Source organism: Aphelocoma coerulescens, chromosome 21 (genome assembly GCF_041296385.1).
Source record: "Aphelocoma coerulescens isolate FSJ_1873_10779 chromosome 21, UR_Acoe_1.0, whole genome shotgun sequence".
Taxonomy (NCBI): domain Eukaryota; kingdom Metazoa; phylum Chordata; class Aves; order Passeriformes; family Corvidae; genus Aphelocoma; species Aphelocoma coerulescens.
In genome coordinates this window covers 4,476,546-4,492,199 of record NC_091034.1, presented here as the reverse complement: position 1 = coordinate 4,492,199, position 15,654 = coordinate 4,476,546, and the positions used below count along the sequence as shown (strand labels likewise).

General features: G+C 40.8%; 1 protein-coding gene across 4 annotated transcripts in view; it reads right to left on the bottom strand.

The window, feature by feature from the left end:
- The window catches only part of PRDM2 (PR/SET domain 2), a 64,898-nt gene that overhangs the window by 37,524 nt on the left and 11,720 nt on the right, over positions 1–15,654 (bottom strand). For all 4 annotated transcript variants that reach the window (XM_069034675.1, XM_069034677.1, XM_069034676.1 and 1 more), the window contains 4 exons: positions 13,591–13,708; positions 13,228–13,331; positions 9,921–10,073; positions 4,809–4,935 (listed from right to left, as the gene is read on the bottom strand). In XM_069034675.1, coding sequence (XP_068890776.1) covers positions 4,809–4,935; positions 9,921–10,073; positions 13,228–13,331; positions 13,591–13,708 — 502 coding nt within the window. The remainder of the gene's footprint in view (positions 1–4,808; positions 4,936–9,920; positions 10,074–13,227; positions 13,332–13,590; positions 13,709–15,654) is intronic.

Sequence of the window (15,654 nt, the reverse complement as noted above, 5' to 3'; positions counted from 1 at the left end):
AAGAGAAAAAACAGTATAGCTTTTAGGATGACAGAGTTCATTTACATGTGGGAAGCAGAAGCCTGAAGTTGCAGTTTGCATTCAGCCTGATATAAACCGAGCCACAATATTATTTGTAACAGCCAACCATAATTCACCTCACACCATCTCTGGGCCAGTGTTAGTTACTACGAGTACCCCTATTGTTCATGCTCTCCCTGAAACCCGGTAAGGACTAAGGGAAGCAGCAACATTAGTAATAGAACCATTTAAGGTAACAAAGCTTTAAAAGATTTATTAGCAATGGTTTGAGACTTTAAAACCATACTGAACAATCACCAGGGGCTGTCCACAACACAGGTGACCCTGACGCAGGTGCTTTGCCTGCACTACAATAGGGAAATATTTTAGGAGTTGACACAACTGTGGCTGAGAGGTCATGTGGTTTCACAACCCACTCCAGCTGCATTATGAAGCATATGCTTTTGGAAGAACAAAATTACAGACTTTCCCCCCCTCGAGAGCCTGACGGCACCAGAGCAGCTCCCAGGGAAGCACCCAGTGAGGAGCCCCAGGCCTGGCTGATGTAAGGGGAACACAGTGAGGGCCAGAGCACCTCCAGAGACAGAAACAAGCATGGGAGAAAAAAACCACTGTCCTCTTCTCTCCCCAAAAAAGGCTATTTTAGAGGTATTACTCCCAACCATGCAGCAGGGCAAGTTTTCAATCTGGGTAACATCAGTATCTTTCTTCCTTCAAAACCAGACTTTCGATCTGCCACAAAATCCGTAACGGAAAAGAGATTTTAGCCTCGTTTGATCACAGTTTGGAGCCTTAAAGCAGATTATAGCCTGATAAAAAAACTGGATATCTTTAGGTATGACCATCTTTTGAATGACCATCCTTTCTTTAAAAAGAAAAATGCTTTAACTTCTGAAAAGGTACTTTTTCTGAAAAAGACTGAGTCTGAAGTCAGAGGCTTCATGTGTTCTTTTTGAACTAAACACTCCATCAATGTTACTGCTCACTGCTACAAATTATTCCTGTCATATACAAAGAAAGAAACGCCCCGATGGGACAAAAAAAAATCCACACTACTTCTCTCAAAGACACATGAACCTAACTTGCAAAGTGAACCCAAGCTGTTCTCTTTTTATTTCCTTAGAAGGAGAATTATTGAAAGATCTTGTGCTAATGCATCTGATTGAGCAAATTTCCCTACAAGCTTGACAGGCAGAACAGAAGCACATTAACTACAACCTGGGAGAAACAATGATAAATGTTTAACAAAAAAAAAGAAATTTGAGAAAATGCAAAAGCAACAACAAAAAAATTAATTTCAGCTATTGTTGGTCATGCACTGGCAGCTGCTGGCTCTGAACTGTGTGGTTAAGGCAGAGATAACAGCTTGGCTCTGATAAAAATCTGTGACAGTACCCAAGTTCACCAGGTTTTCCTTTTTAGGGGGTTGCATTTCCACCACTCTCAATACCATTTTATCCTACTAAATTTCTTTCTAAATATCAAATGCACCTTAGGAACAACACACAGTGTTTCAATGTATGAAAATAAATTAGCAAGAACTGCCTTCTCCTCCAGGATTCCTGAGCTGCTGTGCATGGCAGAAGGAAGATGTAGAAGATTTATTCCAGCTAAGAACAGCTATGGCCAACCCAGGCAGGAGCCATCAAACACAAACACCTGCAGAATATGAAGTAGTTTGAATGCAGAATACAAAACCAAAAATACCCAGCAGGGAGATGGGGACATGGAGGAAGTGCCAGGTGCCATCCTAGGTACACTCTAAAGGAGATTACGGACCTTGTGTCAGGGATCACTGGCAAACAGGGCAGCTCAAGGTCAGGGCGAGCAGTTCAGTGTGGACTTTGTGTCTGCCCAGGCCTGGTCAGCTCCTGGCTCACCTACACTTCACAACTTCAGTCTGTCCTGCCTCTTCTGGTAAATCAGTCTGACTTACAGCACGACAGGATTCTGTCATTCACTCAGAGAGAGGATTCCTCCTGCAACATGAACATGTTACAGCAATGAAAGCCTTGATCGACTGATTGGGCAAACCAGCCCATTTTTAATACCTGTGAAATGGTCACCTTTTCTCATCTGTCAAGAGTTCTTGAAATAAATGGCAGGAACAAGGTTATTTGTCAAATGATAAATATCTTAACTGTTCAAGCGTAAGACCTAAGATGCATTAAAAATTCAAAAGGATATTTGTTTTACTGAATACAGAATAATCATGAGTTTATCTAATAACTACATGGTCTGCATCACTAAATCATAATACACCTCTCAAATAATGTCTTGTCTAGTCATTCCTAAGGTATTAAACTGTCAGTTTACTTTTCTGGAAAACATGTTCCTAAAGGACACACTCATTCACAGTTGTTAGAATTTGGCAATTCTTACTTGGTTATATTCTCAATGTGTAAGACAACAGCGTGCAACGTAGACCAAAATAAAATTTAAAAAATTTATTGATCGGTTTAGGTCACTCATTAATTCAAATTTCACAACCCTCTAGCAAGTTTCTTAAATAGCTATTTAATTCAAATATTACCTTATACTGACTCCCAATTTTTCACACACATAAAGATAACTCATAAAAATCTTTCTCCTCTCATCCCTTTGTATCATATAATTAGAATTATTTATTTTCACATTAATTACTTTTCAATCATGTTCATCATAACTTCCTTTATTTCCCAAAACCCCTCAAGTCTAGGGTTAAGAAGCTTCCATATCTAAGGATACAGCTGGATCTACAAAAGCAGGGATATGAGTAGAAACCATTCTGGAATCCTTACTGCAGCTACTGCTACCAAATCTGCAGGAAAAAAAGTGTATATTTCTTGTAAGAAGATTGCTGTGAATTGCAAATATTAGCAGATGTTACTACAAACGCTGAAATACCTGTGAGTAAATGTAGAGTAAAACTCCAGTGAAACCTGTGAAAAATAGAACTATAAAATTTCAAAATATCCAATGAAGTGCCTTATTATTTTAGAGCTGAAACTTTAATCTAACATTTCAAATCAACTAAATACTAAGAATTTGGTCTTTCTGCTTTATGAGACAATAATATAATTCCATAAATAGATTATTCTTGGTTATTCTGAAGTACTTCATCAATATTGTGCTTGGAGTTGGTTTTTGCTGGGTTGCTTTTTATTCAGTACTTGTGAGCCTTGGTAAGGAGCTTGTGCTTATAAAAAGGACGAAAATATTTACTGCTCCTAATTCTGAAATCTGTAAAATCCATAACAATTAAAACATAAAACCTACAAAACAGCACAAAACCAAAACCCAGAAGCCAAATTAGTTTACTGATATTTTTACCTATAAATTCATGAATGCAAATCAAACTTCTATGCCATGAAAAATTACCTTAGAAATTATTCTGTCTGGCTTTTCTGATTTATCATATAATCAAATTCTTGCAGGTTGTTTTTCTAGCCTTTCAGGTAAAACACAGGCACACAAATTCCAGGTGCTAAGATAATGCAGATTTAGGAAAAAAACATAATACAGCCTGCAATTTACCAAGTGTTGCTTATATATGTGCTAAATATGCTTTTCATTACAAAATAAAACTCAGTGCTTGAATTTCAGTTTGTATTTGCTTAACCTATGAAATACTGTTCAAAATAACTAATTATGGTGCACTACAGCCCCCCATCCCCAATCTCAAATAAAAAACTTACACAATAACTGTTCTCAATATCTGACCTTGTTTCCAATGTGAGTTCCACAGTCAGCTGCACTACCTGTAAGATCGGGCCCTACATTTAAAGTTTAAAAAAACTGTAATGATACTTCTTAAAATATTATCTTTCTTAGTTCATCTGTAACCTCCAGAGAATTACAAAATGTACATATTCCCACGCAACAGGAATTGATACATCTGTGCTACAACTGTGAATACTTCCCTTTTATATCTACTCCCTGTAACTAAAGGCTTTATGGTGATTTTGGCCTAAAACGTTAGTCAAAATGTCAGTTATATAAGGCCACGCGTGGAGCCACACGCACTCTGAAAAACCCTGCTGCTGAATTAGTCATGGAAAAAATAATGGATGTCTGGTCTGACATATATATTCAGAGGGAATAATGCGTTTATACCACCCGAAACTCCTGTCCCACCCTCCCTCCTCGGCCGAAGTCAGCCAGGAGCAGCCATTCCCACCGCCTGCGAAATTCCATAACTAACAAATCGGCCTAAAAACAACAAGAAATTAAAAACCGCAGGGAATAACAGGACCGGAATTCTTCATTTGGCTCGACTGACGTACCCCCAACCCCGGGCTCAGCCTTCCCTTCCCAAAGGATCCCGGCACTCCAGGGCTCAGCTCACCCTTCTCCAAAGCGGGATCGCGACGGCCCCGAGCTCAGCTCCCGCCTCCCAAGGAGAGATTGCGAAGGCCGTGGGCTCAGCCTCCTCTTCCCAAGGAGGGATCGCGGCGGCCCCGAGCTCCGCTCCCGCTTCCTAAGAAGGGATCGCGGCGGCCCCGGACTCCGCTCCCTTTCCCAAGGAGGGATCGCGGCTGCCGCGGGCTCGGCCCCCGCCCCACGCGGGATCGCTGCGGCTGCGGCGGCCCCGCGTGTCCCGCCGCCGGAGCGGGACGTTCTCCCTTCCCGCGCCGCTCCCGCCGCCTCTCCCAACTTTTCCAGCTAAAACTTCCACGTTCCGCCCGCGGCGCCGCCGGCCGGGCCGGGCCCTCCCCTCCCTCCTCTCCCGGGCTGCGGAAGGTCACGGCGGCCGCAGGTCGGGTTCCCCCGCGCGCTGGCGGCCGTGGGGCCAGTCCGGTCCGTACCTCTGCGGGCCTTCGGGGAGTGCCGGCGGCTGCGGGCGCTCGCTCGCTCCTCCTCGATCGCGGCCGCTATCGCCGGGTCGTCCTCGCCATTGTACCACACCAACAGCTCCTCGCCCGCCGCGATTGGCTGCCGGGACACAACACAGGGCGCGCGGCCAATCAGCGCGCGCGTTGTTGGCGGGGCGGGGAGCGGCCGCGGCGGCGCCCACGGCGCTGCCCCCGCCGAGCCTCGAGGGCGCCGCCCCGCGCGCCCCCTGCCGGGCGGAGGGCGCAGCGCCCGCCCCGCCCCGCCCCCGCCCGCGCCGGAACCGCGCTGGGTCACACACGCACAGCACAGCAGCCGAAAACCCTCAGAACAACAATTTTTAAAACACACACAAAAAAAAAAAAACGGAGAAAAAAAGTCACAACCCCCCTAAAAAATTCACAAGAAAATCTAGAAAAACCCCACGAAAGTGACAAGAAAAGACCAAAATAAAAGACAACCTCGGAAAATGACAAAAAAAAAAAAAAAAGAACAGAAAAAAATCACAAAAGAAGACAAAATCAGAAAAAAAAAGACAAACAAAATCACAAAAAAAATCCTCACAAAAAAAAAAAAGAGAAAAATCATGGAATGTTAAGGGGTTGGAATGGACCTTAAAGGCCATCCAGTTCCACCCCCTGCCATGGGCAGGGACACCTTCCACCGTCCCAGGCTGCTCCAAGGCCCATCCAACCTGGCCTCGGCCCAGCGGTGGGGCAGCCACAGCTTCTCTGGGCAGCCTGTACCAGGGTCTCACACCCTCACAGGGAAGAATCTCTTATCATCTAACCTAAATTTCCCCTCTTTCAATTTGTATCCATTGCTCCTTGGCCCATCACTACAGTTCCTGACAATCCAGCAGTAGTATTAATAGTTATAGTTAATATTAATACAGTTATATAGTTAATTATTAATATAGTCCCTGTACTAATAATTAATACACAGTTGTTATATTATTATTATTTTTATAGCTGAACCTTCCAGCTGTAATGTCCCAAATTGTGGTTTGCCTTAAATAGTGACACTGATTTAAATCCCAGTGCTCACTTCTATGGATATTCACAGTTAGTTCTTTTCAGAGAGTAATCAGGTTGGAACAAACACACCTACCTTTATACAAGGCATTAAATAACATTAACTAATTATAATATAATAATAAGTAACTGCTCAGGCAGCCACTAAAGCAGGGATCTGGAATAAAATCTAAATATCCAGGAAAAGACTGTGGGAGTGTGTTAACGGGAATACAGATAATTACAACATGTTCAACACATCCACTTGATTACAAAAATCAAGGTTTGCTTGCCATTCCAAATTGATCATTTCTACTCTTTTTAATCAAATAAAAACCCAAAAACAAACAAACACCACCCCTATATTAGTCAAATGGGCATCACTGCAAATGCTACTCATATTCCAAGCACTGGCAATAAAAGAAACTCTATCGATCACTTCATTTCACATGCTCCTTAAAGTCTCATCAGACTCAAACTAGTAAGTCCCCAAGTTGGCAGATTAAAGATGTATTTTGACTCACTTTTTAAATCTTCCTCATTGTTTCTTCATTTCCTGAAGCATTTTACCCAAAACCAAGAAAAATGTAAATGCCTTAACTACAATCCCCCTCCTTCAGGGCTTAATGAATATGGGGCTGGTGGAGACCAGGTCTTATTTTTAGTCATTACATCAGAGCAAAGGGTGTCCTCAGACTATTATTTCCAGTCTGAAGCCAAAGGGGAATTTTGTCTCAAGAACCAAAGTAGGATTTCTTTCTTCTACAGCCCATTTTTTAGTAGGTCTCACAGCACATGATAAAGGTGATAATTATCATCATACCCCCAGACACTGGAACAACAAGAGGTGCAAGATCCTAAAAACTAAGGGAAAAGTTTAACTTATAAGCAAAGCCTATGGTTTGGCTTCTTTGAGTTCCAGAGGCCTGATAGGATAAATAGTGGCAAAGTTATTTGCATGGCCTTGTAGCTGGTGAGCAGCAAGGAATGCAGCAGAGCTGTCTGATGCAAAAAAACTCTTATCATCTAAAAAATATACAAAGCCAGAGCAAAGATCTGGCTGAGATTTCAGGCAATGCAAACACAGGGTGGTAACAAGCACATAATTTGTTGGCTGCATGGCTGGAGCTAACGTTCAACTTGATGAATTAAGTTTTATTGTGACTGCTCTAGAACCTAAATTAAGCCCTTTAACCTTGTACTTCTAAAATGAGATGCAGCAGCAGCTTCAAAACCAGACAATTAAAGCTGCTCCCTCAGTAGCAATACGAGAGGACTACACTGAGCAAGTGCCACTTGTACCACCACTCTTCCTCGTGACATCCTCTAGTAACAACTCCAAAACCCAACTCCTCCAAACTATTCCCTACAGATCCTTGGTGTAACAGTGTCAGGCTGGAACAGCCTGGCTAAAAGAGGTATGAATTTTGAGAAGGTTCATGAGGTTAATAATTCCCACACACTTTTTTGTGCTTTTTGTTTTAACTGCAACATTTAACAGTCCTTAATCTGAGTATTTTCTGTTCAAAAGGCTTTCGGTAAGTTCAGAATTTGTTATTTTCAGAGTAATATCCTAACAAGTTATTAACTGAACCTAAGTGACCTAAGAGGTTCCAGCACAGATTGCCTAAAAGTCAATTATTGTGCACTTTCAAGCACTGCAATGCGTCTTGTACAGACTGAGATGGACATTTGCCTGCCCAACCTTACCAATTTTTCACTACAGATGCTGCATTGTACTGTGATATTGTGCTTCTGCACCTGGGTGTGGCCTCATCTGACCAAACATAAGCAAAGTGAACATTTACTTGTGTGATTTTTTCACACTCTATAACCCAACATTATGTTGCTTTCTCCTATGTAACAGGGAGGATCTTGAGTTATTATAAACCTGTTTGGCAAAACAGTCATCCATAATCAAATTAATTTCATTTTAATCAGGGAGGACAGTTTCATAGCCAAGCTTCTTTAGAAGACTTTTTGAAACTGAGTTTTCACTGTATTTTACTTTTTCTAGAATTCAAGTTCCATCCTGTGTGCAGAACAACACTACACAGCAAGCTCCTCTCATGAGCAGAGGCAGGAAGAGCTGAAACTGCATCATGAGTTTAAGCTGCTCCCCTGCAATACCACAGCTCTCACACAGGCATCCTGGGGAAAGCAGATGCAAAGCAGCTTACAAATCCCCTCAGCCCTTCAGTAAAGATGAAGAGAAGATGGAAGAGGACAGCATTTGCTTGTGCTCACTCAAGTTCTATTCTGTAACTGTTCATTGAGAGCAGGGAACAGGGAAGTTAGAGCTCTACAGTTCCAAGGTGGTTCTACACCAAGCAAACTTGGACTTTGTTATCTTAGCAATGACGCTTGGAAATCAGCCTGTTTAACTTACAAATTAAAAACCTACAAAAAGCTGAAGGAAGCCTTGGGAAAAACAAGACCCCATGACTATACTTTCAATGCTTCAAGGTAAAGCAGAACAAAAATACACACAAGCCACTAGAATTCTCCTTTGGGGGTAAATAAAATCTGTGCTGTTTATTTGTCAGCAAGTGGAACTCCCCTAAATTTATGAATTATGATAAAGATCAGGAAAGAACCATGTGTTGATACCTGGGCTGGTAAATTTACAGGAGGTTTGAAATGGCAGTGTAGAGACCCTAACATTATATGCAAAAGGACATTTAAGATGTTCTTTATCACATGCCTTCCTCTGTCTCGGTTAGCAGTAAGGTGTGACTGGGATAAAGTTCATCAAGTTGCAAGAGACAACAGTCAAAGGAATAAAAGGATATTCCAGTGCTGAGACAAAGTATTTGTTATTCTGTCAGCAGTGCTCAGCCTCTTCAAGCAGTAATTTGCCAAAGTGCAATATCATGCATCAAATAAACAAATTTTTAATACACGAATACTTGTCTTTGTCAGGACTAAAACTTTTGCAGAAAAGATTCAATGAGAAATTTAAAATGTCAGAACAACTCCAAAAGCACACTTACATTAATGAGCTAGTGAGACTGTGGGCAAAGGCAGAGGAAATCCAAAATAAAGAGTCTAGAGAAATCAAGGCTGGCTACAGAGACATATTGGGAGTCTGCCCTCTGGGAATAAACACTGCAGAGAAGTCAGTAGTCTGGCTGACAATAGTGAACCTCTCCTTGAATGCCATTAGAAAGTTCAGAAAATGTTTAGAAGGTTTTTTCAATCTAGCTTGAGTGACCTCAAATATAACATTTACCTACTGCTGTACTGCCCCATAAACTTCAAAACTGCATGGGATCAACTCAATGTTTTCTTAAGCAAATACCAGTTACTAACAGATATTGTTGGCCTCACAAAGGAAATGGAAGGAACGGCAATAGTGCAAAAACAAGGCTGCATATACCCCAAACCCCCAAAAGTATTTTAAATTAAAAAAAAGTCAAGCTACACACACTCACTGCTAGGAGGTCTTGATCAGGGATTCAAGAAATACTTTAAAGCCACAATATTCTTAACCTAACATGCTCCACCACTACAGTCAAACCATTTTTTTTCTTGTTTTGGGAAATAAAATGCTCCAGGAACTACATCATTTTCCCTGTCTCCCCCTCACTCCCTGAACAAAACTGAAATGCTATAAAACCATGAGAAATAGTTTCATGGAGCTACCCACAAAAGTGTCTTGACAGCCAAACTTTGTCATAAGATGCACAGACCATAAAAACTGATTACTGCAAAAACATCCTCAGCAGAAAAAGTATTGGTATCTACAAAAATAGAATAATATTTATTTCATATATGCTGTAGTTTTTCATTCTAGTTTGTATCCAATTTGGTGCTACAGCAAATCATTAGCCAATAAGATAGACTTACTGTTGAAACATCCTGTAGTTTAACAGTAAATCTTAATGTCAACGGTATTGGCAGATAAGAATTTACACCAATGATGTGTAGCATTTGCAGTGTTTTAAATATATTTCATAAAATGTTTCAAACTCTGTTTAATGAAAGTAGAAAGAAAAAAATTTTTTAATAAAGCAGAGTAAAGCGGTTTAATAATAAAAGACAACAAAGTAGCAGCTGTTCAGACAGTGATACCTTTAAACTCTTGTAGTATATGGTCCTGTTGATCTCCAGAGGAAAGAGATTCTGCTCCTTCCCTGAGCGGGCCCAGTTTATGTAGCGGAGCCAGTTGCCCTTCTCTGGGTCGGTGGCATCCACACACATCCAGCCCAGGTTTGGGTAATACACCTGTGAGAGAGACAGCAGACAAAGGGACACCTGCTCACACCACTGCATTAAAACACTGCATTTCACAGCTACACAAGGTACTTGGTATCACCCCAGGCCAGAGACAACACAAAGGGCACAGCACAGCCAGGGCTGGAGCGGGCAAAGTGCTGCTGCTCTTCTGCAATCTTTTAGAGAAACTGCTACAATTGGAAAAAAACCCACATGTGGCCTGCAATCTCATCTCTGAAGGCTCTGGGCTCAAAAGCCAAAATCCCTAAAACATTTTACACTTTCTCTTCAGTTTGGCAAGCCTGAAATGATACTTTAGATTTTGCATTTAGTAAAATTACTGATTTTAAGGTATGAAGGCCACAGAGCTTTATTTTTACCATCTGAGGAATTGGAAAAAGTAACAATAAAGAAGCTAGAAGCATTTGCTTTATTTGGAAAGATACGGGGAAGCATACTTTAATCTCTTTTTAGGGTATAAAAGAACATTTTAACCTTTCAGAAATCTTGTGACCACCTTAAAAAACTGACCACGTCAATAAAATTCTGCATGTTCCAAGATGCTGTGTAAATTCTTTGGTTTCTGTTCTTGGGGAAAAGGCTGACACCTACTCCTGGCTTACATTTCCAGACAACTTGCAATAAAGCAAGAAGGGGACTGACACCTTCACTATTTTCTGATGACAGGCAATTCTGCTTCTCTTTCAAGATACTATACATCTCCCACTCTTCCTATAATCCAAGTTAGATGCCTATAAGAAGAGCTATCAGCGGGTATTTTTTCTTTTCTGTTTTTCTAGAAGTCCAAAACTCTACAGTGTAGTAGCTTTTTATGTTCTGATACTGTACAAGTAATTCCAAGGCTTTTCAAACCGTTCTCCAATTTCAATCTTACGTACACTTCCACAACAGCTTAGAAAAACCCCTATTTAATAAATTCCTTTTTCTTGTGCTGATAATACTGTTGATTTAATGAAACAGAATTTTATCAATAAAAGTGAAGTTTTAATAAATATACCACAACTATCTTATAGTTTTCTTTCCAAGCAAACAGAAAATATCTCCCTTACTAAAATGACATTATGAAATCCAGCATGGATTTCATCAGCTGACTTTGTAAAGAATGTTCACCAGCACACCCAGCCCTTGCAATATGAAAGCATAAAGAATGTCCCAGATGAGACTGCAAAAGCAATTCTTTTGGTTAAAATGGAAGAGGAGAGCCAAAGAATGCTGTGGGAGAGCTAAACAGATATTGAATATATGTCTAAATGTAATTACTGATTACTTTTATACATATATATATATAACCTTACTATGTTTTTATGTTACTTTATTATAGGTTTTCCACAAACCAAAATACTTTATTGCTTTTCTAATTTACAGAACATTACAGTCTAATTCACAGAATATTGTTTAAAGGCCTTGTGCACTGTGAGAAAGAAAATAGCTCCAACTCCTCTCTATAACATTGTGACTTTAAGTGATTCCTGTACCCACAACAAAACCTACTCAGCACAGCTGTGCCAGTCATTCTGAACCAGCATTTCCCTCCTTTTCCAGACACTTGTTCTCATTTTCCCAACTGTGGCTTTTCTCCAGTAGAAAAAGAAAATATGTTCTCTCCTCAGACACCACAGGCATACACTGTCACACACAACTCATCTTTTTTACAATGAGCCTCTGGTATGACAGTTCAAAATCTTTGAAATTGACTGGAGATGCCAGTTTTAGAAGCCTTACTTTTTATTCATATTAACTTGACTAAAGAAGTAAATGGAATGCTTGTGGAAAAGGTTGTTCCCTAAGTTGAGTCTCCATATACTGAACTGCTCCTACACACCACCATCCTTCTACAAACCATATTTTCCAACAGTTGAGATTCTGGACTGGTTTCAGATATCAGCATATGGGACCAACTGCTGCAGTCTCATTTTAGCTGGTTTTTTTTCTAACTCTAAAATCACTATTAAAGCAACACACAATCACTCTGGAATCTAACAAGGGTTCCCATTATCACCTGCATTGCAAACTAGGAAACTCTGAAACAGCTCACTTGCAACTATCATTTCTCAACACAAACTGAAAAAAATATCCACCATGAACATTCAGCACTGAGAAACACAATTGTAAGGTCAATAATTTACTCGGCTGATTCAATCTCACCAAATGTTCCAGTACCAGATCAAAACTGGAGATACCTTATGCAGTGGAGTTTGTGATAGCATGAGCTCAATGCAACAAACATTATACTTGAAAACTTGATTGCATTTCTAAACAGAAATTTGCATTTATGGGAATGTCCTAGATCAGTTCCTCTGATAGAGGTTAACACTAAGCTCTGTGCATGTCTTCAGGGTTTTAAGGAGTTCCCTTTTTGCAGGCAAGGAGACAGAAGGATGGATGACCATTATCAGTATCTTTAGCCTAAAAGTCCATGTTCCAGAACATTCTATGCCACAGTTCCTCCACCCCTCCCCTCCTTGACTATTCACTTTGCTAAAACCATGTGCTGTGTTTGTCTTCAGAAAGACTGAAGAAGTCTTTGGAGGTGGTGATGAACTGCCTTAAGGACACTGTAGATGGGATTCAGCTCCAGATTATGACATTTACATTTTGAAATCTACATAATATCCAAGGTCTCCTGACTACCAGTGGAGCTTCCAGAGCTGTTCAGCTACCCAGACAACACTTCCTTCAAGGCAAGCCCAGCACAAGAAATACTGCAACACTTGAGAACTCTTACGAAAACTCCAAAAGCTGGTTTTCAAAGAGCAAAATGAGGAGGAGTGATGTGGCTTCCTTAAGATTCCATATCCTCCTAATTTCCCTAATTTCATAAGCAGTTGACAGCGCTCAGTTGCACTCAGGGTTCAAGCGAACAAACCAAAGATCAGCAAAAAATTCTTAAGGACAGGTGTGATCCACACACAGCATATAAAAAATACAGCAATTTCAAACAATGCCAATAGTTTATAAAGCTTTGTAATTCAGAATGGTTGCTCCATCCAAATGTCTATAAATAACTCTTAGTAGTGGCAGTAATAGATAGCAATTACCTTATATCAAGTCTATTTCTAAAATATCTGGAAAAAGTAAAAGCTAAAAACAAAATATTGACCTGGTGACAGGCACATTTTTCCATTTACAGACTGTTTCTTACCTCCCACATGTACACATTGCTCTTAACTTGAGATCTTTTTTTCTTGTCACCAACAAATGGTCCAAACTTCTTGCCTTTCAAAATTGACTTTGTTGCCCAGACACCTGAGGAGATATGTATCAGGAGTTAAAACTAACCTAAGTTATTTCAGGCAAATCTTCTACTCACAATTCGTATTTCTTAAGATTGTTACATGTGTCTCTCGGACTGGGGAGCTGTCCACTCTTCCCAAGAGGAATTATTTCAAATACACCAGACATCATCTCTACCCAGCACAGGAGGGATCCATGCTTTCACAGCAACTCCAATTTATGTGAGCTACTGTAAAAATCTTCATTCTCTTTTCACAGCTGTAGCACTCACCAAGCCGAGTCTTGTCAACAGCAGATGGGAAGAGCCTCACGTCCTCAGGAAGGCCCCTAAGCACGTGCTCAGGAACATCATCCAAGGTCTCCACAGCAACAGGAGAGTCAGCTGTGTTCTACAAGTCAAAAAGCCAACCACCATTAACAGGCAAAAACAACTACACAGCAGGCAATCAACCCACACAAGCTTCAAAACCTTCTGACTTGCATCAAAGTAAAATTTCCAAACTGAGGATAATTCCACATATATTCATTAGCAATCATTTATTTCCCTTTTTCAAAGGATGACTTACGGGCATAGTCAGCCTAATCAGTCCCCCAAAACCGAACTAAAATAGTTCCTCATCTTGCCTTAAGTGACCAACTACCCCTTGTGAGAAAGACTAAAAGGTACCTTCAGGAGAAAACCAGACTCAAAGTTCCAACAAGTGCATACAATTGAAAAACCCGGTAAGTTACTTGCTCTGCTGTTCAAAGTGAGAGTGTTGCAGTAAATTAACTACTCCAACTCAGACACTAGGAACTTGCACTTGGGATACACCATCTACTCTGCCACAGTGTAGCAGGATGTTCTGCCTGGAGTGGGGTAAGACAATGCCCTATTTGCAAAGCTATCAGTGGTGAACGGAGGGGGGTGGAGACATGCTGCTTTTGGTGTTGAATAATGCTAAAACCAGGCAGACTCATCAATCCCAAAATTAAACATCCTGAGGGTTAGGAGAAGATGTCGAAGAGCTGATAAAGTACCCGATAAAGGAACAGAAAAGTGATACTACTGATAACCTGCCTAAAGCCGCTGAGCTGGCACAGCGGCCTGGGGACACCTGACTGACAGTCCAGCACTTCACCCTAGAAAAGCCCAGGCCCGCTTCTGAACAGGCTCCTCTGACATACCCCTTCTTGCAGTGCGTGTGGAGATTCCTCCCTGGAGCGGTGACGCCCCTCAAAGGCATCTTTAAAGTTCATCCAGTGTCACCCCCTGCCATGGGCAGGGACACCTTCCCCTACCCCAGGTGGCTCCAAGCCCCGTCTAACCTGGCCTTGGACACTGCCAGGGATCCAGGGGCAACCACAGCTTCTCTGGGCACCCTGTGCCAGGGCCTCAGCACCCTCACAGTCAAGGATTCCTTCCTGACAGCCACTCTAAACGTACTCTCTGTCAGCGTGAAGCCATTCCCCCTCGTCTTGTCCCTACAGTTCTTGGTGATTAAAGTACGTGCATGTCAAGTTTACTGCTCTGCAACAAAGAGTATAAGCTAAAAGCAGCTTTTAAAGAGAACAAAGGGATTTAAATAGTTATTTCAGTATCATAAATGTTACTCACATTTCCTACATCAAGCAACAGCTCAGAACTTTAGCCAGCAGCTTATAATTAATACAAGAAGTTTTAAGATATTTTTATATTAAAGTTTGATAGGCAATATAAAACTAATAAATTATTTACTGCCCAGTAAGTGATTAGTTCCATTTTAAGGAGCCTCCAAGGTTCAATCTTATTTTTATAGTACTGTTCATACTGTTATTACTCACACTTGTCATAAAACAACCTGCTCCCTATTACCTACTTACAATTAACAAAACACTATTTCTGATAGAAATTACCATAATTTCAAAGTTAGAAGAATGCAAAGATTCCTATAAAATGTGTCTACATTCTGAAAGAACTGTGCTTGGTGAGAACTAGGCCTTTATTGAACCACGTCCTAAAAAAACTCCCTGCCCTCTAACATGGAGCTCTAATCATTCTGGTCAGGAACAAACACTGGTGGTAATGGCAGGAACAACTCTAATATTAAGGATGTTATAGTTGAGCTCTGAAACCATTTTTAGGAGAGGTTAAACCGAGAAATTTGTCCAAATAAACTCAGATTTTTTGGAAATTATTCTGGCTTTTACCTATAAAGCAGAGATACAATAGTAGTTTTCATATACTGAGTAATACTCAGAGTATTTTCCAGTGAGTACTTTTAAAATATGCTGAATTTTGAATATACTGGAAATGTATTTTAAAATGCAGCTCAATATGCTATCAAATTTCATGGTTTTTATCTCTAAAGCAAAA